This window comes from Amphibalanus amphitrite, unplaced genomic scaffold (assembly GCF_019059575.1).
Source record: "Amphibalanus amphitrite isolate SeventyFive unplaced genomic scaffold, NRLGWU_Aamphi_draft 000027F_arrow, whole genome shotgun sequence".
Classification (NCBI taxonomy): domain Eukaryota; kingdom Metazoa; phylum Arthropoda; class Thecostraca; order Balanomorpha; family Balanidae; genus Amphibalanus; species Amphibalanus amphitrite.
The window spans coordinates 1,629,868-1,656,476 of NW_024881523.1; the positions used below are offsets into that span (position 1 = coordinate 1,629,868).

Sequence of the window (26,609 nt, forward strand, 5' to 3'; positions counted from 1 at the left end):
CCTGGGATGGAACAGAAAAACATGGTCAAACATACACACTACACAGTCATATTTATGGATATACTTTGACAAATGCAGCTGCACCATTGTCCGAAAGATTACTTTAGCATTTAAATACTAAATCTGAAGTTAGTGGTGATGCATTATGAAAAATGACAATTTGACATCCTGTTCAGTGTTCAAGTACTTTAATTTTATTATCACTCTTCTCCTCCATGCAGCCAAGTGGATAACATACTGGTAGTCAACGCTTGGCAGGGAGCTCCACATCATTTGACCCAAGGCAGTATATACCAGGTAGAATCATCCCAGTGCGCAGCTTTTCTGCGCAGGTGGCGGGATGACGTCACCGAGGGTGCACAGCCGGCCGGCGCCGGCCGCCGCCGACGCGGCACGGCTCGGCGGGCGCGGCTATTGAAATACAAAGCGAAAAGAGTATGATAGAATGAAAAAAGGGCACACATGGTTAAATTGAATCGAGTTAACTAAGGTAAGGTCAGGTTAGGTTAACAGACTACATTCAAGCTGCGACTGAGACTACCGACGGGTGGCAGTCGCGGATATCACGAGACTCGGCAGACGGCAGTATGGGCCCCCAGATTCGCCGGTGGGTGGCCGTCGGGTGCGCCGGTGTTGGCTCTATGGACTATGATAGATCGGTATAGGGTACTCAGAGGCAGGGCTTTGTATGACCGAGTGCGGCCCTCAGAGTCGTCGGTTCGAAGCCCCTACAGGTGCCGGTGTGGAGCATGAAGTGCGCTGAAATGGAGTCTCAGGCCCGGGCCGGTATGGGACCCAATGTAGCTCAACAAGACTATTGAAGAGCTTGTGTGGTGCCTTCAGTAGACCTGTGGAGCCCTTGACCGGCATGGTATTCTGGGATGCCGACGGGGGCCCTCAGAGTCACCAGTGGGCGGCCATCGGATGACGGATGTGCCGGTGAGCGGGCCTTACGAGTCGCTGATATAGAAAAGCCCTACAGGTGCCGGTGTGTGGCTATTAGTGGTGTCAATTTCAGAAAACGTATGTCCAAAGGCCGTCCAATGTCCAATGCTTACGTCGATTGTCCGTCCAAAAATGTCCAAGCCAGCCATTTGTCCAAAGATGTCCGACACCTACGCAATAGTTTACACTCAAAACTGTTATTTAATTTGCTTTTCATATACCGTTACAAGCTCAAAAGTGTTAATCATATCGAAAGCTGAGCTTTCTAATAGCCAATCAACGTTAAACACGACTACTTTTTTAAAAATGTTGAGGTGTAGCAAGCGATTGTCCAAAGTTGTCCAAAGCCTGCTGCCATTGTCCAACCGAATTCCGAATTGGACATTGGACAAAATCGGAATTCCAAAGATTCAAGTTCCGATTGACACCACTAGTGGCTATGGGAGCCCTGGCGTTTAGTTTCAGAGGCAATTATTGGACCTATTAAAGGGACCCTCCCACCTTCAAAAAAGTTAATGAATTGGCATGAAAGTGATGTCGCTCGGTTCAGAAAGAGCAAAAACGAATATCTACCAAATTTCATCGAAAAATATTCACCGGTTTTCAAGATATTAGACTTTTACTTTTGTTTACTTTTTGGGATCTCCGCTGTTCCTAGCGACTTTATTTGAAAGTGCGGCATTTGTTGCGCGCAAAGCAGCATATACCACCGCGTGCTACAAAACGTTTTAGTCAAACATTTAACGGACGTTCGAAAGCCTGATGACGTCATCAGATTCCCGTAATGGTTAAGAGATAGGGACCACGCTGGTCCCACCCTGCAAGTAAAGGGAAGAAATTTCTTGAACACCATAAAGCTGCGGGGGTTGCGACCAGGATAAATGGTGGTTTCTGAGCCTGGCCGCAAACTTGGCTATCTCAACTCAAAACTAATGTTAAGGTGGGAGGGTCCCTTTAAAGCTCAGCGAGATTTAAGAGCTGTCGTGGTGCCTTCAGTAGCCTGTACAACCCTTGAAGACCGGCGTGGTACTCTCAGGCGCTGATGAGTGCCCTCAGAATGGCCGGTGTGGACCATCAGAGGTGCCAGTGTGCCGTTTGGGGTCCAAAGAAGCACTGGTGTGGAACCCTTAGAGGTGCCGCTGTGGAGCCAAAAGGGTCGCCGGTGTGGGGTCCCAAGAGGCGCCGAGATGGGGCTCTTTCAGATGCCGATGTGGGGCTATGAAAAGCGCTGGCGTGGGGCTCTCAGATGGCGGTATGAGACCTATCAGATCTAAGCGTGACTTGTGAGAGCTTGTGTGGTACCTTCGGGGCCCCGTGGGATGCCTTCCGGAGCCCTGAGCGGTTCTTAGAGACCGGCATGGTACTCCGAGACGCCAGTGGGGCCCTCAGAGTCGCCGTTGGGCGACCGTCAGATGTGCTGATTGGGCCGGGGTGCACAGCCGGACGGCGCCCGCCGACGCCCTCAGGGACCGCTGGGCGAGCAGCAATATAACCCGCCGCTGTCATGGAGCGACAATAATTTGACGTCTTGCTGACACCGTAACTCTCATTTTTTCGTTGAAATTGCGAGGCGCGCAATTTCATTCCTGAAGTCATACTCAATGACAAGCTTACGAATAACAAAACCAAAACAGTTTCGACCAATATCACTTCGAATTAACCACCGTTGAAATGAATACGCAGACGTCTTTACACGGCTTCCACTTCGCACATATACCGTTGTTAACACTTTCCAAGTTTCCCAGCAGATTAACACAAGAAGCAGCGCAATGCATCAAGCATTTTAGAATAGACTACACTCCAGATGCGACAGAGACTGCTGCCGGGTGCGAGCTGAGGATATCTAGGGACTCGGGGCTGACGGCCCTCAGAGTCGCCGGTAAACGGTGGCCGGTGGGTGACCCTCAGATGTCATATCATGGGAATCGCCAGTCGACGGACGGCACATGAGAACTCCACTGGGGACTGACAGGCGACAACACATGATATATATTACACAGCTCTTCGAACGGCGGAGATCACTGCTCTTCGATGACTGTGACCAGCTTCTCTGGCTGACGACGGCAGCGACATCGCAGGTCCCCGCAAACGGCGGCGATAGGCAGGAATCAATCTGGAGCTGGCTGGCCCCGGCAGACGGCGACGACCGAATTGCAGGCCCCGACAGACGACGGCGATGAGCAAAGGTCCAGGAAGACGGCGGCGATGAACGGCACTCGTCTACTTGTGCACACACCTGCACCAGCACAGGGAGGACAGATATTAACATTAAGCACATGAACAGATGCACAAACGAGTACACAAACCCATGATCTTCCCGCTCACTGGCACATGATAGGAGAACGCACAGCCCAGAGGTATATTTCTCTCATAGATATGCACATTGCACATGGAAACACACAAATAACATACAAAAATCAGACATAAGCATGATCATTTTATGATCCTTCAAAAAGTTTGAGGTGAGGTATAAGTATCATTGTTCTTATTGTTAGTCCTAACAAAACAACAATGATACTTTTATCTATGGTTGTCCTGAGGCTGATAACCATCCCTGTGTTGACTGTTGAGTGATGCTGTTATTGTCACAGTTTTCCAGCCAGTTGCTTCTCTCATCGTCATCAGGGTTGCCTGACCCTTAGACTAAATCAGCACTGGCACTTCTAAGGGTAATACAAAATCTAATGACAAATGAAGAAGCAGCTAGATGAAATGTTGAGACAGGTTTGGCAAATACTCTAGGCAAGTCTAGCATAAGACTAGCAATAGTAATAAATATATTTCTTTGGTATACAAATGAAATGGTCCATACTACTTACCAGGCACCAAGGACAGTTGGTGCTTTGCCTCCGCCATCAGCCACAGCATCACTGGATAGGTTGCTGGTCGGATGTCTGGATGAACATTTTCAGTAGAACAGTGCTTGGAACAGACTGCTTACATTGAGAAATCTAGCTTGACAGCATCAGCATGTTCTTCTGTTTGGATAGGTTATAGATACCTATTTAAAAAGTTCAGTTCATCATTTGCTTTAATCGGCCACATTACCATGACTGCAAGTACAAGTTGATAATGATCTGGCTATAACTTTGCTCAACCTCACTCCATTCTTCACAGTTTATGCTCACAGACCAAGATCTGAAAAAGAACATTGTCACATCAATATAAGACATAGGAACCTACATAACAATCAAAAACTTGCGAACTTATCACAGGTATTGTAAAATCCCATGATTGAACAAAATAAGGCAATTAGGAAAACATCACATCAAAGACTTATCGACTTTACCAAGAGTCTAGACTTTTAGCCACCTAAATACCCAAGAAAATGGTATCAGCCAAGAGCAGGAATGCTAGTATGCGATCTAATATTCACAGTTCACCACACCAACACGAGCATACTGAGGCGCATTGCCGCATTGTCAATAATTTAGGCATACAAACAATAACTTCAGCAGGCTCATGCAGGCAGAGACAGAGTATTACAAAATGAGAAGAGGTCGAAAAGATTTACTTTGTGAGACGCTGAGAGCTTCCTTATCAATATTATCAAAAAAAGAGTTTAAGTTCTAACTTCAAGCTGGAGCCTGTAATCTCAATAAACAGTTAACTAGGCGATAATGCACCAAAGACTTATAGGAAATGTTTCCTAGCTGCTCTAAGTAATATCGGATATCCATAATAAAGTATATTAGGTCATATCTCCAATAAAAACTACCCAGTGTAACATATATACTCACAAATAATATAATATCAACGGAATTTATCACTGTTTTTCAAAAGTTTTTGTTTGAAACATCTGCGCCAGAGCCGTCAATTCTGTTAAAATGTCCTCTAAAACACTGCAACGATTTGACATTGCCTACTAATTCACTGCAAACACTAAAATGCATTTATTTTCTCAAAAACCATTCAAAAGCCAATGCTAGTGAACAAAAATGAAAGAATAACTGCTGTTCTTTGATTTGAAATGGCGTTTAATGTAGAGAAACATCAATTTATGACATTACGAGCCAGGATCGAAGTGCACCCTCGGTGACGTCATTTGTCCCTGCCGCCCGCTGAGAACCGTGCACGCAGGGCCCAATGGGGATGACTACGGCCTGATTTGACCCATGTGTCTATATTCAGCCAGCTGACAATGGTTGAAACTTAAAAGGGCCATGCTAGACCTAGCCGAGCCCGAATGACATGACACATCAGCAATCCTGTGATGCATTCAATTTCTAAAATTAGTAATCACCAGACACCAGTGAACCAGGAGCAGACAAAGTCAGTTGGTGGGTCCATTTTACCATTTCCAACTAGGTTAAAAGCCGAACCACAACCGGGCGCACAGGCCAGAGCCAACCATTCCTCCAATCGAATTTGAATTAAAATTATGAAGCAAATCAATGTCAAATACCAAGATCATGTGCATAGTTAAAATCACTGGTCAGAGCGTCCTTGTCTTCCACCCACATTAAATGCCATACATTTAAAATATTTCCCTGAATATAACTGTATTCAACACCCAAGCCTTCAACACTCAATAAAAGATATTATCCTGTATTATCGGACGACGGTGAAAACAGGGCGCCTTATCCAACCAAGGCCATATATAGGTATCCAACACTGTAATATCAGCTCAAAGCTTAATATTTTCTGCTGCATTCTGTTCAACTTCGAAAAAAGTATTCAATTTTATTCAGCCTGCATTTTCTTCACCAATCTTAATCACGGTATAAAGAAATTGAAGTAACTGGCTGCTGCTTATTTTGCGAACGAAAAGACAATTGACATGAAGCACTTGCGCTGTGGTTGTCTTGTTGCAGTGCTGCCATATACTAAGTCACAGCGAGTAAAGTAAAATTGGTAGTAATTAATGTCTACTGCCTGCATAGTACACTGACTCCCTTAGAATTTATGGCTTCATTTCAATTAACATTCTGAAAAACATGACCTTGTGAAAAAGGCCAGATCCTGAGGTCTCATCTTTACAAAGGAATCTGACACCCAGGACCCAGGAGTTGCGAAGTGCAAACGGCGAACGTGTTGTACTCGTATCTTGGATATACATACCTAAATGGAATGCCATAGGCGGCGGAACGGGGAGGGCACCGCCCGCACCGGGGCACCGTGCCCCCTTTGATTTTGACATTTTAACATTAGCCCTATGAGCGTTGCATGGAAATTAAGAATGAGACCAAAAATCGGCAGTGCCCCCCCCCCCCAGCCAATCGCGAGGGGGGTCGCATGGACCCCCCCCCCCCCTGCCAGGCCGCGTTATGAAAAAATGCCCTGCCAGATCGAGGGCTAAACTTGGATACTAGTCACTGCGTCTCATAACAGCGCACCCCTTTATTTTTTCAGCGAGGCTTTAGGTAACTCTCAATCGGAGCGAACGGCGAGGGGGTCGGCGCACCCCTTGGCTTGCGACGCATGTAAAAAGCCAATTGGTCCGGCGAGGATTAACCCTCGCATGTGTGCGGCGTTTGCCAGCTTCTAATGTGTAGGGGGGGGGGGGTCGGCTTGCCGTTTGGCCCCTGATCGAGCTAGAGCTTTGCGGAAAAAACGAGCGTGTTGCCCGTGACGAGAGGAAGCCGATGATACCCAATTTTAAGGTCCTAGGTCATTGGTTGGCCTTGCAGGTCAGGTCAATGACCCAAAGTCGGGAAAATCGGGACGTATTAGAAAGTCGTAAAGTGTGGCTTTTAAGGGTTTTTTCGGGGTGCTGATCACGAATGTCGTGTTAGTTTTGATCACAGATGATGTCTTTAAGCATTTAGACCAGGTCGGGTCAGGTCAGGTCAGGTCAACCAGTAGGGGTTGTGACGGGTATTCGTAGTACGTGTCAACCGCCTCTGACAGCTTCGTAACATGTTACGAAGGCACCAAAACTACTTCGTAAATGCTCAAATGGTTGCTAAATTCGAATTCAGCTCCAAAAACTAGCCTAGAAACATGTAAAACTCGAAAAAGTGAGCCGAGGTCACCCGAGGTCACCAAAGGTCAATGACCTGACCTGACCTTCAGGTGACCTTGACACCCACCCTCATGCATGGGAGCAACATCAAGTCACATGTTTGAACGTTTGAAACCACGAAAAGCTTGCAAACGCGCGGCTAATGCGAGCCGACGTACGCGGAATCGCGATTCCGGCCAAACATGGTCTCGGAAAAGAGGTCACAGGTCAAAGGTCCGCTTTTTACGCGAGTTATTCGCGAAAAACCATGGGGGGGTCCATCCGACCCCCCCCCCCCCTACACATGCGAGGGTTAAAGTTGAGATAAGTGCCAGCCGCTGTATTACCTATGTAACAGAGCAAATGCATATTGTTCCTCGACCCTCGTAGGGGTTAGCTCTAGCACAGTTTCGGGTAAAACGGTGAACTGAACCCACCCCTTTCGTATGTAAAATAGAATATCGTATGTTGCATAGGTAAATAGAAACCGAAAGATCCGACAGAAATGTCTATGGAATATACATTATTATTGTTGTTGTTTTTTACCACAACAGTCGCTACCCAACTTCGGTAGCGACTGATTTCAGTTTTTAAGGGGCCAGCGATTACTATCCATTCCTACAGTCGCTATCCACGGCCCCAGCAGTCTCTAAACATGACCTAGCCGGTCGTTATCCACGGACCCAGCAGATTCTAAATATGACCTCGCCAGTCGCCATCCACGGCCCCAGCTGCGCGCGGGTAGGCCAGGTAATTACCGGCGCACCGTCCAAATACGCGGCGCGCCCTCGTGTCCACAGCTCGCGCCGCTCGCGTGCCGATTAGATAGTCGCCGCCACTATCGCCGCCCGTGCGTCGACGCCGACGACCTGCCTGCGTCGGTGGCGACGCAGGGTACCGTCGTTGGTGGTCGCCGTCGGCGGTGCAGTGACGGTGACGGTGGCGGCGGAGGTCGGGTGCTGGTCCGGGACAGGTGCACGGGTGGCGCTTGGAGCTGAGGCAGTGTTCGGGCAGGTGGAAAGGACAGACGAAGAGAGATGTGAGAGGAAAGAGCGAAAGAACATGCATATGATGGCGCGAGGCATTATGCAAGGGATGGTGTGGCTGTAGTGAACTGAGGAGCATCTTTCGCCTCTGATGGCTGAGCTTGGCGCTTCCGAGGCTCCCGCAGTTTAGGACGGTGGGGCTGACCAGGCGCGACTGAATATCTGCCATTAGAGACTACGGACCCGGACTGAAGACCGCTCACTGAAGGCTGACGAACGGCCAGTGGTGACTGAAAAACAGCCAGCGGTGTCCGAGGCCCGAATCCAGCCAAGTTCCATGATGAACGTCAGTGTCATCGACGAACGGTACCAATACGTGTTCCAAGTGGAGCCTGCGTGGACGCTATCGCAGCCGGCGACTGTGCTGTGCTTGTCTATGGCCGTTGTGAGCTGTCTTGGTGGACTCTTAGGTAAGGGAGAGAGAAAGAGAGAGAGAGAGAGAGAGAGAGAGAGAGAGAGAGAGAGAGAGAGAGAGAGAGAGAGAGAGAGAGAGAGGCGCAAACCTAATCCACCGGTGGCTGTGTCCCATCCACAGACCACAGAGAACATGTGGATTGTGGATGCATGTTTTCATTTCTAAGCAGGTCCGGATCCTCTTGTCGAGGTCAGTTCCTCAACGATCGACACTGGTCGAGGATAGTACGAAAACAACGAGCATCGGAAAAACCTGACGGCTGACCTCAGACATGATCGAATGGGATTCGGGCCTGGGATCATGGAGCCTGATCACCGCTCATTGATCACTGATCAGTCATCAGTCATCATTTATCAGTCATCTTCGGCTGGCTGTACTAAATGCTGCATACTACGTTAGGAAACCTTTAGTGTGATCTGCGCCCGCAGGGAACCTGCTTCTGACAGCCGCCATCCTACGGACGCCGTCTCTGCGCCGCACCAACACCAACCGGCTGGTGCTGCACCTGTGCCTGGCTGGTGCAGTGGTGTCCGGCACCAACGTGCCCCTGGTGATATCGATCCTGGTGGCCTCCGTGGTTCGGCAGGTGGGTGGAGACGGCACTCAAAAACATGAGGTTGGGCAGTTCTGGGCCGGGCTCGGCCCGGGGTTTGAGTCGATTTCCCGGGTTGGCCTCGATTCGTTTTCCCGGTCTGGAGACGGTGGCTCGTTCACCGAGCCTTTACATCTGTTTGGATAGACTTCACTCACGCGAGTTATACGGACCAATTAGCTAATTGTGGTGTTGAATCGTGTTGCACCCTGTATACCTATGCAGAGGCGAAGGACAGTAACTGAAAATACCGAAACAGGGCTTCGATCTGTATCGGTAAATGAAATGATAAATACGTCGACTTATTTCCATTCGGTTTTTGCCCAGAACTTAATCCAAATGTGAATGGCTCTGAATTCAGCTCAGTTGCTCCTTTTAGGTAGGTACCTGCCACTTGAAGCTGGATGTTTTACAGTCTGCGTTGAGCGTATATTACGCGTTCTCTTATCGGGTGATTAGACAGAGTTTTGTTTGTCGGACAATGTTCGAATCCGATCAGAATGATCACTCTAATGATGCTCCTTCTATCCGAAAATCAGAACGTTACGAGCATCGGGCTTTGGGTAGCAGTTAATTGTATAAATTGTTTGTGAGCGTAGCCCCGGGGCCCGGAAGTACAAGTATAGGCATCTAATAATTATATAATTTTTGCTGAGGCACAACTTATGTCACGTCACAGCCAAAGTACAACAGCACTTTGAAGAAAGCCCGTCACAAAGCGCACACGGCTCATGGCTGTCGTGTCGCTGTTGTTTATCAGTAGAGCCGCCGTTTTGGCAGTCCTGTCCCCGGCTGGGCTGTTTTTGTTCTGGCAGCGCAGCGCACCACGTCCGAGGCAGACACACATCGCGATGAAGACAGGCGCGGTGGGGCAGTTCTTGATAAAATTGTATTGTATAAGACAGTGACATCTGGTCATTGGAAGCTCCCTGTGACAGTATGGTTCTGAACTTATTCCATTTGTGTTTAATTGCAGATATAAGTGTAGCCCACCGTCTCGTGTCTCCCTCAACTTCGTAGTTCTCTCCTCTCCCGGAGTCTGCCTCTGGGGCTTACGTGTCTCCCTCTTTACCACCCTTGTCTTTCGGACCGGCCTCCCTTCAGCCTGCCGCCAGCACAGCTATGCTGTCTTCCTCTTAGTCTCAACCACCATGTCTCTCCTCCCTCAGAGCCTGCCGCCGGCGCTGCTCAGTCTGCAGACCCTGACGTTCACGGCCGGCGTCACCTGTCAACTGGGCCTTCTCTCAGCCATCAGCTACGAGCGGTTCCACTGCGTCACCTACCCCTTCCGCACCACCGACCGCCAGGCCAGGCGGCTCAAAATCGAGCTCGGTGAGTGCTGAGTACTCTCAGCCATGACCAGATCACCAGGCGGATCAAAATCGAGCTCGGTGAGTACTGTCAGTCTCGCACTAGTGAAAGCCAGGCTGGGCGGGTCAACATCGAGCTCGGTGAGTGCTCTAAGCCGTGCGCTCGTGAAAACCAGGCCGGGCGGCTCAACGTCGAACTTGGTGAGTGCTCTAAGCCAATTGAGCCAGCAGCAACTAGGACGCGCGGCTCAACATCAGACTCGGTGAGTGCCATGAACCACGCGGACCAGAATAGCTGTCATCGGGCGCTACCGTGCCGTCATATGCCCCAAAGCCGTCCGCAGTGACGGCCTCACTGCGTGAGGCAGCAGCTTAGTGCTGAGGTGTCGTGGTCCCGTGGGACGCTCCTGTAACACGGGAGGGATACCGGTCTGATGTCGTGTGTCGCTAAGTGCCCCGCTAAGCGGCTGGCGTGACATTACAGCCTGCGGGCGTGAGTTGTTCGGCGGAGCGGTGAGCTGACGAAAGCGAGTGGAGGGCCACTTAGGGTTATTTGGATGGCACGCATAAATGTCGCTCTCATGTCGTCCTAGTGTTTCTAGTTGTTCGAGCTAATTTGAACTACATGGCATCTGAAGTCACCACCTGGCACCTACAGCGCATTGCACTGTGCTCAGTGATATGGTTCAACGCAAGCAACAAGATATAACCGTTAAACGGTCCCAAATCTCATGTCATTATATGTTGGTTAGCGTTACTATGCCTGGCTTATGGCTTATACCTATATGGAAAATGGCATGCCAGTTCATCGTTATTTGTCTGTATTTATTTTCTCCGTAATACATAGGAAAACAATTAGACTGTGAATTCCATATATGTAGGTAACTTCTAGTGCATTAATGAGCACCTTTTAAATGACTTCAGGGCTTTTTTGTTTACCAGATCGGAGATCTGTCCAGTGTAAAGGTGCTTAACCCGCGACCTGGTGGGGGGGGGCTATTTTTTGCCCCCCCCCCTCCAGACTTTTCGCTATATCTCCAGAACCGCTGCGCCGATCGTCACCAAACTTTCAGTACCCTCCCGGACATCAATTTTACACATTGCGACCAAAAATTTTTCCAAAGGCTATGATAGGTTGGCCGGAAATGACGTCAGAGTGACGTCATGTTCTGCCGTTTTCGACCCAAAAAAGGGTTTCGCGGGAAGAGCTGTCAGGCCTATAGCTTTGCAAATACAGAAAAATGATAAAGACATAAAAGATGTAGAATCAACAGGACTACAAAACTGCTATCTCGGATTTTTGAAATTTTTGGATTTTGACCCGCAAAAATCAAAAAGTAAATTTTTTGGATATAATAATCGAAAAATCCAAAAAGTTTTTTGAATTTCGCAAAAACCGGAAAATATGTGATAGTCCTTAACGCCTTCCATCCACATACCAAATTTGAGATTGATACCTCTTTTTTTGGCGAAGTTATAGCGAAAAAACTGTTCAAAATTGATTACGTCAAATTTTCAAACTCAATTTTTAGCAATTCTAGACCCCGTAGCGCAAAACAAAGACCACCATTAGACTCCCCGTGACGAGCTGCATCGAAGCAATACCCATTTTATGCAAAACTATCAACTTTAAAATTTGACCTTTTTTGGCCTGACCTTGACCTGACCTTGACCTGAACTTCACCAGAAAGTGACCTAAGCCGTACCTGATAGTCTTATAACCAACACCATTGAGTTGGAAATGAAAAATTGGCCATAAAACATGCATCACACAACCTTAGTAAAGTTGGGCTCATGTGACCTGACCTATGACCCTTGGTGACCTGACCTGTGACCTGAACTGGTATTGTCAGTGACCTCTAATAGCAACATATCTACTAGGCAACTGACGCACTATCGCTGATTCTCGACAAAATGCGTTTTCCTCTGTGTTATAGCGCATTCCCTAGAAGACCCGTGAACGGTGAAACATTTCATCTTTGACCTGGCCTGTGACGTCATCGGTGACCCCGAGGTCAATGAAATTTGGTTTCTCTCGACAAATTTGGCAGGCCTTTCGAACGCCGTTTGAATTTTGCGGATCCGTCCAGTAGTTTCGGAGATACGAGGGGGCAAAAAATAGCCCCCCCCCCCACCAGGTCGCGTTATAAACAGACCCCACCAGGGCGCGGGTTAACAAAATCATAAGGTATTTGTCTAAGAGTATGCAGTTACAAGAGTCCCTGTCGACTGTCGTGTATTTCAATTTGAACGGTGAATATTGCACTTTTCGTGTCATCCGGCTAGTATGACCGAATCGTGTGTAGGTACCGTCTTGTTGTTTTGACCATTAAATGCCCAAGAGTCTACCCGTCTTTTTCTGACCGGCTGTGTACCTGACGTCCCGCAGGCGTTGTCTGGCTGGTGGCCCTGGTTTGCAGTCTGATAGACGTTCGTCTGACTCCGGACTCGGCTCTAACCGTGCTGGGCAGGGCGGGTCAGCTGCCGCACAACTTCGCCAACTCCTTCTGCCTGCTGCATTTTCCAGTGGGCGCCATCAACATTGTCATCATAGGTGGGTCGGATGCACCATTTTTATTGTTAAATAAAAGCCCCGTCTCTTCACGTGAAAGAGGCGGTGCGGTATTGTCGATTATCGTTGGTACAAAAATACCTTGTGTTACGTAACGTTAATGGGAATTAGCAGCGATTAATGATTAGAAGATTTAAATATTTGCGCTATTTTTTGATCCATGAAGTTATTTTACTGAGCTACTATAATCAGTGCAATCACTGATCAGTAGGTAATTACATCTTTTAATTACTTATTTCATTGAAAACGATGTCGATGACATTTAAACGTTAGTCTAGGAGAATCATGTCTCTGTAGCGTACAGAGTTTCCGAGTTTCGCACAGCGCTGTGACCGTTGGTAGCCTCCGCACGTATATCGGACAGACGCCATCAAATATCCCCGGGTGTGCCACTGACATGCGGTCGTAACCTTTCGGAATGGTTCCTATCCCAGCAATTACATGCCTAACGACCAATGTGCACGGCTTGCCTGCCTCATCACGTGGGTTACGAGCTAAATAACTACCTTAGCATAACGAAAACTTTTGAAACATACCGTATCATTAATGTCTCATATCTTTCTAGACTTAGTTTCTTTCCACGTGAACACTGAATACGGTAAAAAGGTTGTGACGTAGAAAAGCTAATGAACCAACTTTATCGTGGCTAGCGTCGACGAAAAGCGACCCATGTATTTTGACGCTAGCCACCCAGTTGCGAACGGCCTGGATTGGCTTCGTCTGTCCTCATGGTTTCGTTTCACCGTGCGTTCTGGAACCCCGCCGTTCGTCGTTTAGACCGTCGCATATCAGGTATCGTGATCCCTACGCCCTTTCTGTGGTATAGGTATATACCTGTCCATACGTATCGGACTCAAATAGGGGACAATCGATTTTCATCTATTAAACTGACTCTTCATGGTCGGGGTCTGTCCCCTCAACCCAGTCACCAAATTATCGTTAAACCCGACCAGAGTACGGACTGCACCGTAAGGGTACGGCCGTCCGGTGAGTAGTCGGTGCATCATTTACCGACGCGACCCCCGCTGTGCCGATATGAGTCACTGCTAGTGGGCAGGTGATGGCCGGCGGCGGCTCCAGCCGGTCGATCGGAGCTGATTGGTGGGCCACTGTGACATTAAACGGGCCGAATCGATCCCAGAAGTCAGTGCGATCAAAGCAAAGCTGGTCATTATTGCTGTTTGGCTTTAGCTGACAAATTTCCGAATGTAGGTTTTAAGCCTATACTAAAGACGTTTCTACGTAAAGAGTTTTGTACCTTTATATAGGTGCATACCAAAGCATCGAACTTCCGTCAAAAATTAAGAGGGCCCTGTATTCGCTCCAGCGATATCATTTCGCTCGATATGATACAGGTAAGGTGCCTGTTTTCCGTTTTTATCGTCCTGTTGATGAGTATTGCCTCGCTTATGCAGCATGCCAGGATAGGTTGATAATTAATTACTGTTTGGATCATCATACTGTGCAGCCTTGGCAAGGAAATTAGAAACACCTGCCACCTGTCATTTCAACACTGAGCCTCGAATAAAGCCAGAGGCTTTTCGACTTTGTGACTTTATTTGAACGGCCAACATGTTATTGTAACTCTTGCATGTAGATTGTAGACTGTAGAGGCATCTGTTTTTGCGTGATGTCATTTCACCAGAGCTGGCCATATTCAACTATAGGTAGGTATGTACTTCGAATAAATAACTACAGTATCTATTTTACCTATAGCTAAATAATTGGAGAACGTGCTTGAGTTTAATTATATTTTGACTTGTTCATGCCTTTAAAAACCGTATGCCTATTGCTTAGACATTTGCATATACAATGCCAGTGAACGTATTTTGCTGGAGCGCATAAAATCATTGGCGAATGGCGAGTATGTTAAGTTCATCATCATTTGCATATCATTATAACAGCAAAACTAAGGCCCGTATAACTGAGAGCTGAGCTGAGAGCGACGAGCACTGGCTGTCGATGGCCCAGCCGTTCAGCGGGAGCGTCCGTGCGGTAGCAGCACGTAGACATCGGTGGCGTGACGTTAGTGCACAGGCGGCACGTAGACACGTCAGTCCATGACGTCACACACGTACCAACAGAGGACAGCGAACACCATTGTCAATGTTCACCCGAGTAGCCAGCACTTTCGAGCGGTGTTTACATACCGTTTACTGGGCAGAATACACATCACAGACACACAGACACACGCACATACAGACAGACCACAACGGCCCCACAATCCCACGAAACCCTAAAAAGAAACCTGGAAAAGAAAAATTACAACTACATATGCAAAAGACGGACATCGTCATTCGTTTTTTATTATTTGGCAGTGGCTCACTAGTCACTCACTCATTGCTCCCTTTCCAGGGACATTCTACCTCCGCATTTACCTCGAGATCAAAGAGCACGTGAGGAAGATGACCGACAAGACGCTGGCCCAGCGCACGCAGCAGGCGGTGGAGCATCCCCTCGAGCCGGCATCAGTCTCCGGCGGGCGTCGGATCAGCTTCCTGCAGCCCTCCGGCTCTCCCGTGTCCGGTCCCGCCTCCACGTTCCTCCCGAACCTGCCGGGGCTGAGGAGCGTCGCCCGCAGTCGCCGCCACTGGCTGCCCAGGCTGCGGGTGTTCCCTGCCCGGCGCCGCCCGCCTCACCCCTCGGCAGCCCGGCTCGGAGCGCCGGTCGAGCAGCGTCCTCTGGCTTCTGTCGGGAGCCCTCGCAGTGATCCAACTCTGCCGCTGCTCGACCCGGCGGCGCTACGGTCGCTGGTGGAGCCGGAGCACCGCCTGCTGGCCGGCGCGGTACGCAGCGAGAGGCTCTCGGTGATCAGAGAGCCGCCAGACACTCCGCGACTCGCCTCTGCCGACTCAGATAGCGGCGTTGGCGAGTCATCCTGCGGCACGGAGGGCGCGACCGAACGATCCACAGCTCGGAGCGCAGCAAACGCCGAGGGCGAGATCTATAACTCGGCACCTAGCGCCCCTGGCGGCCGACCTCTCAGCTTCGCTGGGATTCCTCTGATCGACGAATCTGACGAGGAAGACCCTGATGATCCTGACACCGTCGCTGTCGCCAGTGACGATGACACCTCTGTCGTTGCCGATGCTACCCTGCAGCGCTGCCCGAGCTCGCGCCGTCGTCCAGCTCTGCTCGAGCTGAGCTCTGTGGACGAATCGGTGGGCCCGGTACCGGCGGTCGACATTGACGGCAACGTAACCTTCACTCGCTCGACACGACAGAATCGACTGGTGGGTGCCGTGTGTGTCATGAACAGCAAGGCCAGACTGCGAGGCAAAAAGAAAATGGAAGGAAAAATGGCCGTGCGGGCCGTATTGATAATCGTCGCTTTTCTTCTGTTCTGGCTACCTCTCGTGGTCTGCGCCGTTGTGTCCGAGTCGCTGCTTAGTACGGATTTTGGTCGCTGGTCGGCGCTCCTGGCGGACCTGCAGGTGGTAACAATGTGCTTCTGTAATCTGAGTGTGGTGGCCAATCCGGTGTTGTACGGAGTTATGGTGCAGCAGTACCGGACTGCACTGAGACAGCTGCTGCCGAAGGGCTGTGCGTCCTGCCGCCGGTAAATGCTGTGAAATCGGTGCGGAGTTGGTGGTTTACCGTGCATCGTTCGTTGTTCGTGGCTTGGTGCAGTGTCAGTGTCCTGTGATGCAGTGCTATTGGTAAAGTGCAATGGTGCGGTGCTAGTGTTGTGTAACATTATGTCATCGGTCCAGCATACCGATGCTGATAAGAGCTGACAGCTACCTCAATGAGGTTTTAATAATGAAAGGTTTTTTTGTGCTTGGCTAAGAATGAAAACCGCCTAAGCGGAGCAGGTCAGCCTGTATATGAGTTTCAGGTATTCTGTATCTCTGATAATGAGCTGGAGCATGATACGTTATACACATGCAGGCTGATAAATGATGGTCCAGTTTACTCCTCAATTACGCACCGACATATGACTGCTAACGTCTTGTTCACATCGTCACAGGGTAAAATAATCGCCCTTTATTTAAATTTAAATGCATTGTCGCTTGTCGATGATTCATTTAAAGCATGGATGGTTGATTTGTGACAAGTGTTGTGCAAGCTTATTTGTATTGTGTGAATGCAGCATTGACTGGGTTATATATGACTATACGTATAGGTAATATTTCACAATGATTGTTGTCTGAACCTTCAGGTGCCTATCACAAATAAATGTACGCGAAGCTAATCATTTATTAAATATGAAAACATATTGCTGTTATGGATAATTGGATAGTGTAAACACCGCTGCTGCTTATAGATGGCTAAAAAGATCATTGGGTTGCATCCCTTTCGGCACGAAGCACTGGTAATCGGAGCGTAGTCGCAGTGCTGGGCGGTTGATCTAGAATTAGATCATAAACATTGGACAGGATCGTCAGAGATCCCCAAGAGTATAGAGTTCTTAGATTTGGCTGTTTTAATTTCAAAGTATTTTCACGCGCGACTTCCTGTTCCCCGGAGCGGCCAATTCCCGAGCTGAGCATTGCGCCACAGCCTACCTGCAGGCGCCAGACGCTGCTGCCATCTGTGAGCGGCGAGTGCAGTTAACCCCTTGGCCTGTTGCTGAGGCTGTCAGTTGTGTAGAGCTCCTATAGTTGTTACAGCCAGCGATTCTCCCAGTGTGCATGCTTACAGTTTTGATGATTCGCAATGGCTTTAACATTAATTAATGTAAAATTAGTTTTGACACTACACCCGTTGCGTTTAATTTGCGTTTTTTTCAAGCTGTAGGTACCTACATACCCAATTAAAGTGGTTGAGAATTTCGGCGGGAATAGATTATATTCAATTTGAAATTCCAAGTTCCGACAGGGGTTTAAATAACGAGTGCCTGCGCAGCTGATGCACGCCGCCCTACGGGCCCTCTCCGTCTGGTATTGAATAAATATCTACCACGATCAATTTGACTACACCTTGACAGAACATAACTAGTGCGGGCTTGTCATGTTTGTGAAACGCGGTGAGGTCATCGTTGTTACAACATTCGCCACATTTTTCGCCGAAAGCTTAGCCAAACATTCCAATCGAGGGAATGCATGCCAATCTGAAGGTCCCAAGGTTAAATCAATCGTACCGGCGATGTAATTTCTGCTTTTGCATCACAACAGTGAATAGGTGTGGATTGCCGAAGGGCCTTTTCGGATCGGCACATTAATCGCTAGACCTATACGTCTGAACATAATGAAGATTGATCTGAATTCTGAACACACGAATTTCTGCACCGAAATCAATTCGCGACCGCCGTCATGGTCCGCATTCGACTCACGACCTTTCCTCATCCAACTGAGCACACCACTGATTCATCCCACTCCTCCGAACCAAGCATGCACAAACACTGAACTGAGCACATGAACACCGCACTGAGCACACGAGCACCGAACTGAGCACACGAGCACCGTCCGCACCGAACTAAGCACACTGCCGGCGCCGCACTCCGTATCGAAGTAATCGACGCATAATTCGGTCGCGAGAGCTCCCAAAATAGTCGGGCCGGCTGCCAACGGCTGTATGTCTGGCCGACGGCGGCGCTGCTCGGCTCGGCGGCGGCCGGCGGCAGTGGCGGAGGTGTGAGCCGCCCCGCGGGGGCCGTGGTGCCGGTGTGAGACAGTGTGAGACGGTGAGAGAGTGCAGGGCCGACCCGCAGCGGCAGGGTGCGGCCACACAGCCCCTGGAGCATTCCCAGGTGAGTTCCGATGGCTGCCTGCGGTAGGACAGGCGTGGGGAGGGGCTGTGACGCACCGACTGAGCTCAGGTGGTCCCCCGCCGCTGTCGGCTCCCTCTGGTGTCAGCGGTGGGATGATGGAGTGCCCGGACTCCGGGATTAGCTGGATCTTCCCGAACTAGCTGGTTCCTTTAGGAACAGCCTATTGCTTGTTACAGCTAAATCCTACCAGTCTGCTGGATCAGCTGGTTTCATCTAAATCAACAGGCTCTTTTGGACCAAGTGGTTTTCTCTGAGTCAGCTGGTTCCTTTTGTCCCATATTACTCCCTCGGGATTAGCTTGTCCCCCGTGATTCAGTAGCTTTGTAAGAGCTCAGGACGACCTCACCGCTGCACAGATCACCCTGCACCGGAACACCCTACTGCCAGACGAGTGGCGTTAGCTCACTGGGGTCTGGGGATGACTGCCGTGGACCGGTGCCAGCGCCCAGCCGAGCTGTTCAGCGCGGCGATAACGCGAACGGGAAAGGGGCTCGATTTTGGTCGAAAAGCGTGCGCCGTTACGCTGGGCGACATCAATCATGAGTTTCTTCTGAGCGATTCTATCGTTATGCTTGTTATACGGCGAAACATTTTCATGCTGAGAAAACGTTCGGTGTTATGAGTTCATCAGTACTGATAATGCAATCAACTAAGACGTATTTTCGTGGCCAGGGACCTCATAAAACAGCCGATGAGTTTGATCTGATAGAGCCCGCTAATTATGCAATGTAAGGGAGAGGAGCTGTATGATATTATCATATTTCGTCTATTTCTTCACCAATCCACCTAGCTGGAACATTATGAGCCAAGAAATCAATAGAGTTATTCGTCTCCCTGCGTATGTGAGTCCCTGGGCCTTCCAATTCTGAGTTGGGGTCAGTTGGTGCTGATTTTGGGACAGGCTCGCTCCGAAGTGCTCATATTGAGTGCACTCGTAAACTGAGCTAAAAACAAGATCTGCACCCATTCCGGATGGTCAAGTCACTTGGCTTGAATTCATAGACTTTCCGTGCTGACTGTTATCCTCATCCCTCACGCTTGATGGCGAAGAGATGCCTTTTTATTTTCTTAATTGATGTCCTTCATTGGTGTCTTAGCTCTCTCGGCATGTTTCACTGAGTTATGTCATGGCTGACTTGGCTCTGTACCAGAGCAGCATTCCCGCCTCCCCATTCTCATTGAGACCCGTCGAGTGGCTGCGAGGTAAGCCATGTAAGCTCACGGCTGATTGCCTACCCTTTTGTCACCCCTCGGCCTCCACGACCTCTCTAATTCCATGCCTTTCTCCGGGGCTCCTGACCGCTGATCGGCGGTCGGCAGCTTTCTGCTGCCGCTCCTGTTTCACTTTCCGCCATCTCTCCCGGCTGGGCGCAGGGTCGGCGGTGTCGGAGCCGGCCGGCCCCGTCACCCTGGCCCCCTGCCAGCCGTCATAGTAGACTGAGAGCGGCACGTGAGAGCCCAATGGGGCGCGATGGCAGCGCCGCCAGGCGGCCGAGTCACCAACCAGCCGTTCAGTTAGCCATTCGCAGGTGTAGCGCGGGTCCGTGCTGGCACAGCTGAGTCCGTACTGGTCCACGGTAGGCCAAGCTATTACCTGAAACCTTGCTTGAGGTAATAATACTCGTCATAGGTTCCATCGAGTTTGTGTCCCCTCCCTTCAAACTAATGAACGACACAGCAAAGCATATTCCAAAACAAAAAACAAGTTAATGGACCACGCCCACCTCCGAAGATGGCGCATGTTTCATTTCGACGTCTCCAGCACCCACGGTCAGCGCTCGTAACGCAATGTCATGGAGCACCGACTCTCATCAGCCCATGTCAAAGAACGTTACTGTATGGATTCCTGAAGGCAAAAGGCATCCTTCGGTCAGCCAGCGCGCGTCCAGCTCTCATCAGCGCATCAGCTGGCGCTCACCTCGTAACGGTCAGCTCCAGTGGCACCAATGCGGCGCGGCGCGGCGTCATGTGGCGCACGGGAGTCGGGCTGCGACGGACGTGTTGACTGTAATGGATCGCTGCCGGAACATGTGAATGTGGGAGACAAAATGTGAGAAATGCCGGGAACGCTCGCATCGTGGCTGAGCTTTGAGCGACGTTCATAGGCCACTGAATTTAGACGGTAATGAAATTGAAGTAGGTTTAATGTTTATCATTCACTGCACACCTACTTAGAATATTAATAGGTATATACTCATTTTTATGACCGAAATTGACCATAATCTGTAAAACAGACGAAGCACGACGCAGCCATAGTCTCCTGAACGTTTTTGTTTAGGAATGAGATTGTCACCGTTTAAACAGAGGCGTATTATTTCACAATATTGGTTATAAGGCACCAAATGTCAATCAATCTTTTGTTAATGCCTTGTTTCCAGATGATATGGCGCACTGAAATTAGTTTTGCTCCCCTTGCTGTACTGGTAATCGGCGCTTGCCGTTCACTATTCAGTAACCGAAAAGGAAATATGTTTTACGTTTCCCTTTACTCAGCTCGTCTTTATTATAGCAATTGGTGGGGATGGGTTCAGTCTACACGGCCGCTGCCTGCCCTGGGTTATGAGCTAGGAGCTAGCCAACCCATTGGTAACACCGCTGGGAACACAACGTCCGAGATGTCTCTCGTCCACCGAGCGATGGCTCACCCTAACGACCTCTGGGAACCTTTCTCACTGTTAGCTGAATATGCTCACATCGTATAATTGAGTAATGAAGCCATGACTGCGGGCATCTGGTACCGCTAGTACCATGGAAACTAGGGAGCATGCTGTGCCGTGGAAACCAACATGGAATGTCAAGGATACACATTTACGCGTGAGAAGTAGTGAGCGGGGGGGGGGGGGGGCGTTAGATAGTTGAGTTGGCCGACTGTGCTCGTAGAGCCTAGTTAGTGGCAGCCCAGCTAATGGCATTTACTCCTTATGGCCCGCGATCAGCTGCAGGGGTAGCGTTACCGGCTAAATGAAGTCGGTGAGCGGGAAGAGCCGTCTTCGGCGATGTGATCATCCTAAACGTTTGACCAAAAATTTACAGTAATATTATTGTGATCTACAGTGATATTTCAGTGTCAGTGAACCTCATTTGCACAACAACTTGCCGAGTCGAATATGCGTGACAAATTTGAAACGCTAAGGTATGTAATAATTATGATATTTCATTTTTGATCGTCATATTAATTTAAATAACAAAACATGTGCCATCATTCATGAAAACAAACATATGTGTGAATGTGACAAAAGATTATGCGTGACTTGTGAGTATAAAGAATAAAGATTTTACTTCTTTTTTCTCCGAGGCATAAGTAATATACCCACAGGGATTACAGCAGTGCAGAATTTCCTTTTCAGATTTATTCTACAGAGATCCAAGGCGACGCTGACTTTTTGCTTATCCACGTCAAAACAAGAGAACAAAGGGTGCCATAACAACGGCACCCACACATTTACTCTCACTACATTACGGCTCCCGCATGCCACACTTATCACATTCTCTTGAACATATTGCTGCCGTGGTTCAAAATCATTTCACACAGGAAATGACTCGCCACGCTCACCATCTCCACCGTTCATCTGTAGCACAAATCTAACTGCTAACAGTCGCCTTCTTCCTGCCGATACGAATTGACCAATATGGACCAGACTTGCGCCGTTTGCTTCTCTGTTGTAACCGTCGTGTCTCTGCCGGACACGCGCGATCCAATGTACGGAAGAAGGGTATCATTTGGCCAGATCTGGGTCCCTAATGGGGACTATTTCATACCGTTGCACTGCAGACAATACATATATGTATTGACTATTGTCCAGTTCACCGGTATGAATTACATATGAAGGTCTTACTAAGTGCTCAGTGTGCAGTAGTGAGCCAGCTGCACACCATGGCTCGAGAGATGAAATGATAAACGTCACGGTGCATGAATAATCCAGTTTGACTGTTGGGAAGTCATGTTTAGAGGTGTACACTGCACTGTACAGGACTAATAGTGAATTCGTTTTAAGAATAAAATAACGAAAAAGGTTAATTAATTTATGGAATGTCAAGGCCACAAGCCACACACTCTAAAGTCATATCTCAGTTATGCTATTTTTGATCTCATGGCTCATGGTCCCAGCTCTGCTCAAATCTCTCAGCATAGTTACGAAGTCCCAGTTTGATCTTATGGCTCTGGTCCCGTGTAGGTCGCGTGGTCCGTCTGGTCCTGTGCGGTCCGCTCTCAGAGTGGAGTAGCTTTGATGCGATCCAGCCAGGCGTGACGGGCCCCGCGGCACCGGGTCGCTGGATTAGAATGCGGCCACGGGCGCGGAGCTGCCTATGACTCTGAGCACGACGGAGGCGACAGCTGCGCCGTCGGCACACCGTTAGTGCCGCCCAGAGTTGACCGCAGGAGTCTCTGTATCGCACAGGGCTGACCTAAGCGGTGACGTGCGTTCAGTGCGTCACGGATGTCGCTGCGCCGCGACTGTCGCTAAATGTCGAGTGGAGCTCGGCTGATGGATTGAGGAGCGTCGGCCCATCGATCAGCGATTGGTTATCGCAGGTACTTTAGTAAATAGCCATTCTCCACCCGCCGGATGCATTGATTGAATGACCGAATAGTGTGGATCGGAGCGTCAGTCAGTGAATATCATAGGCCAATCGAGTATCAGATTATGCTTTATTGTTTGACCATTAGCACGATCAATTGGTAAATATGTTCATCACCGCATAATTATGTCACTCCCTTCATTTATGTGCAATGGACGACAGCAAAAGGTCCGTTACCTATTGAGCCGTCTTTGTCAACAGTACACTGCTAAATATCTCACTAGCCAAGATGAGTGATGACTTGGGCTTCGATACCTACCTGTCTTTTAGTTTCAGCGGCGACATCGTTACAGCCTCTAAACCGTGATCTTGCGGCAATTGAAACGAATATAATTTAGTCTCAATTGCAATACCCAAGTGTGTTTTAGTCAGATTGTCAAGCCCTAGTCGTTGCAGTGGTCTGGCCCCTTCCTTATCGTCACAGAGACGATCTGGCCCATGTCCTGTTATCAGATACGGTCTGTTCACTTCCTGCCGTCAGCGACAACCTGGTCCTTTCCCACCGCCGGCGGCGATTTGGTCTCCCCTCCATCGCGCAGAGACGATTTGGTCCCAGTCGCGTCTCTATCTAGGCACGATTGGCGCCAAATCCAGACGAATGGCGGGCGATCGCCCGATTCAATCGGCGCCTCCAAAAAAGCTCGGCTGAGCCAGCAATGTGCTCAGTGACGGGGGAGGGAGGGGAGGGGTCCCAGTTAGGGGGAGGCGACAGGCTCAGCCTCTATGTGGTGGGAGGGCATGCCGCATGGCACGTCCTGCAGATGATCATCTGGTGGGTGGGGATAGTGGCTGGCAGAGACGCTGATTCGGCGGAACGTAATTTGGGCCTATTATTATTTTTGCTGAATGGGCTATTACAATTATGTGTCGGTTCAGAAAGTTTACGTTTTTTAGGCTAAATCAATACAGAAGCGAAATGATGTTCAGCTTTGTTTGCATTGACATTCGTTTGCACTACTCTATCATTCATATTCGTCGGACTTGAATGATCCTTTTTAAAACATTTTATTTTGTAGGTAATGTTTTTATAAGTCTGAATATGGTCCAAATCCCTTTCATTTTCATCCTGACAACATGCTGACAATCTGATGGTGATAGAATCCTTTCATTCCCTCATACACTGCCGACTATATTTTCATCGGCTCACTCCCTCCTGGCTGCATCACAGTGTCTCACTCTCCAGTTAGACTGTTCAGCACTCGATCAATGCGTTACAGTAGACCTAATATGTGCACCTGAGATCTGTCTGTGCCGTCGTCCCACGTGAGACAGCCATTACTCGACACTCTCACACGTTTGCAGGCACGCAGCGTCGAAGACGTTATTGATTGCCACGTTGATTACCGCTACGTGTAGGGGAGAGTGGGGTGGGTTGTATCAGTTTTTACTCCGAGACCCATAACCTCGTAACTATCCGTGATAAACTCATTATTTCCATACTATCTCCTTCCTTGATTCTTCTGCTTTTTTGTGCAAAGTAACTTTTCCGCTACCTCTACCAGTTTTTCTTCTACGGTCTGCCGAATAGAACAATGTTTTTGATACAACTTGCCCCATGGCTCGGGTGAGTTGTATCACATGGTGGGGTAATTTGTATCACTATTTCACGTTTCAGGGAGTGTGCTTGCTACTGGTTTTGAACATAACAACAACATTAAATGGGGTTAATACAATGTATATGCTCAAAGGCTTCAATTTTATTAGACCAAACTTAGGTCAATCCGAACGAAACATCGAAACGAACGAAACATCAACAGACTAGACGCAAAAGTGGCCCGTTAAGAGCAAAGAAGCCAACACAATTGTGCCGAAATGGAACGAGTATTGACTAGCTACCTACAAACGCGTGCCAGGGCTTAGCTTTCGCGATCAAAAGCAACATACCCATACATACATACATATATACATGTTACAACATACCCCACCCGGCTCTGATACAACATGTACCTCGCCGCCATCTTGGAAAAACATCCTCGTGCTCAAAAACAGCGGACAGCTGGAAAAATCCATTTTCACTCACGCAGCCTTAGAACCTACCCTCACCACCGCTACGGAGATCTTTCAAATTCGTGCACATCTAAATGCCCAAAACACACATTTTCTTGCAACTTATTTTTTTAGAATGACATTAAAAAACACAAAATCGGCTCTCACCTCGAGACGCGTCCACCCAGCCACACGACAGAACAGGGAAGGATGGCGCCCGGAAAACCTCGTCGGTTGGTCGTGTCACGAGCGCCATCTATTGGATAAGTTTAGCACAATTCGCCCTGATACAACTTGGACATGATACAACTCTCCCCGCTCTCCCCTAGTGATTGCTCAGTACTAATAACCGCCACTCGATGCCCAGTCGCGCTGGACATAAACGATAAATGTGTCTGTTGACTGTGCTCCATCAATATCTGTCTGTCCGTCTGTCTGTCTGTCTGTCTGTTTGTCTGTCTGTCTGTCTGTCTGTCTGTCTGTCTGACTGACTGACTCTGTCTGTCTGTCTGTTTGTCTGTCTGCCTAGCAGCCAGTCTGTCAGTCTGTTCTCCCTCTCCCCCCTCTCTCTCTCCCTCTCTCTCTCTTTCTCTCTCTCTCTCTCTCTCTCTCTCTCTCTCTCTCTCTCTCTCTCTCTCTCTCTCTCTCTCTCTCTCTCTCTCTCTCTCTCTCTCTCTCTCTCTCTCTCTCTCCGTCCAGTGGGCGTGCCTGTCGGACGGCTGTTCCAGCCCCGGCCGGCCGGCAGGTCAGTCCGACAGCCACGCGGTGACAGATCCAGGTCTGCTCCGGCCGCTGGACCAGCCTCCCGATTACCTTTCGGAGAGGCCCGTTAGACGCCGGCCGGCGGCGACGTGACGGCCACAGATGTATCGACCGTGACGCGACACTTCCATATTCACTCACCTCCCGGCCGCGTAGATTCCGAGAGCGAGCTGAGATGACGATCCGCTGGATTCAGCCGCTTGCCATCTGGCAGTGATGAGGCGCGTGCTGCGTGGAGAGGGTGACCACTCGTTCGCAGTTTATAATTACTTGGAAAGGATTCCCGTTTCCAGATGCGTCGAGACTAATAAGGCAACGATTGAGCACATGAAGATTCAGCGTTTACATAAAAAAACAGATTTCCTTTCCACATAGCGTTTAGCGTTAGAAAACATGATATTTGACTTGTTCGAGTTTACCAGTACCTAAATATATATTTTTTTATAAAAGGACTGTTGAGTGTCGGACCATCCACCTTTTCTGTCATCACAACCTCAATCTTAGCTCCATGCGAATTCCAAAACGTCTTTCCTCAACCACCCACCGATGCCGGCATCTTCTCACATCTGGATTCATGACTAGCTCACGACGGTCAGCTGACGGAAAAACTGGGCCAGAGCGCAGCACGAGCCGGCCTAGGTTTCTGTCGCTGGCGGCGGAGTGACGACCGCTGACCAGTAGACGTGACGCGTGTCAGAAGATGGGCATCAGTGGCGTCGGCTGACTGATGGCTGCTCATCTGC

The 26,609-nt window shown here is 49.2% G+C and overlaps 3 protein-coding genes and 1 long non-coding RNA gene across 4 annotated transcripts in view; 3 read left to right on the forward strand and 1 right to left on the reverse strand.

Annotated features, from left to right (window-relative positions):
- Positions 1–2,579: 2,579 nt before the first annotated feature.
- On the reverse strand, positions 2,580–4,902 carry LOC122364831. The gene is made up of 3 exons (XR_006253640.1): positions 4,686–4,902; positions 3,765–4,083; positions 2,580–3,181 (listed from the first exon to the last, which is right to left on the reverse strand). It is a non-coding gene; the product is annotated as an uncharacterized LOC122364831 (long non-coding RNA).
- A 3,313-nt stretch (positions 4,903–8,215) lies between these two features.
- On the forward strand, positions 8,216–13,220 carry LOC122364799 (D(1B) dopamine receptor-like). The gene is made up of 5 exons (XM_043335549.1): positions 8,216–8,345; positions 8,779–8,936; positions 10,112–10,274; positions 12,642–12,806; positions 13,189–13,220. Exons 1-5 carry the CDS (start codon positions 8,216–8,218, stop codon positions 13,218–13,220), a joined length of 648 nt encoding a protein of 215 aa, XP_043191484.1.
- On the forward strand, positions 8,454–17,019 carry LOC122364716. Its single transcript, XM_043335377.1, has 4 exons — positions 8,454–8,936; positions 10,112–10,274; positions 12,642–12,806; positions 15,180–17,019. The coding sequence occupies exon 4, from the start codon at positions 15,230–15,232 to the stop codon at positions 16,385–16,387; it is 1,158 nt and encodes a 385-aa protein (XP_043191312.1). The 5' UTR covers positions 8,454–8,936; positions 10,112–10,274; positions 12,642–12,806; positions 15,180–15,229; the 3' UTR covers positions 16,388–17,019.
- Positions 17,020–18,399: 1,380 nt separating this feature from the next.
- Positions 18,400–26,609, forward strand: part of LOC122363926 (rho GTPase-activating protein 45-like) — a 70,254-nt gene continuing 62,044 nt past the window's right edge. The window contains exon 1 of the mRNA XM_043333827.1: positions 18,400–18,516. The gene's annotated coding sequence lies outside the window, so the exon portion shown is untranslated. The remainder of the gene's footprint in view (positions 18,517–26,609) is intronic.

Excerpts from the sequence above, each read along its gene's own strand:
- LOC122364716 (XM_043335377.1), top strand. The coding sequence starts at position 15,230 with ATGACCGACAAGACGCTGGCCCAGCGCACGCAGCAGGCGGTGGAGCAT.
- LOC122364799 (XM_043335549.1), top strand. The coding sequence starts at position 8,216 with ATGAACGTCAGTGTCATCGACGAACGGTACCAATACGTGTTCCAAGTG. Across the intron at positions 10,275-12,641 it reads GCGGCTCAAAATCGAGCTCG|GCGTTGTCTGGCTGGTGGCC; the intron begins GTGAGTGCTGAG and ends GACGTCCCGCAG. Across the intron at positions 12,807-13,188 it reads CATCAACATTGTCATCATAG|ACGCCATCAAATATCCCCGG; the intron begins GTGGGTCGGATG and ends TATATCGGACAG.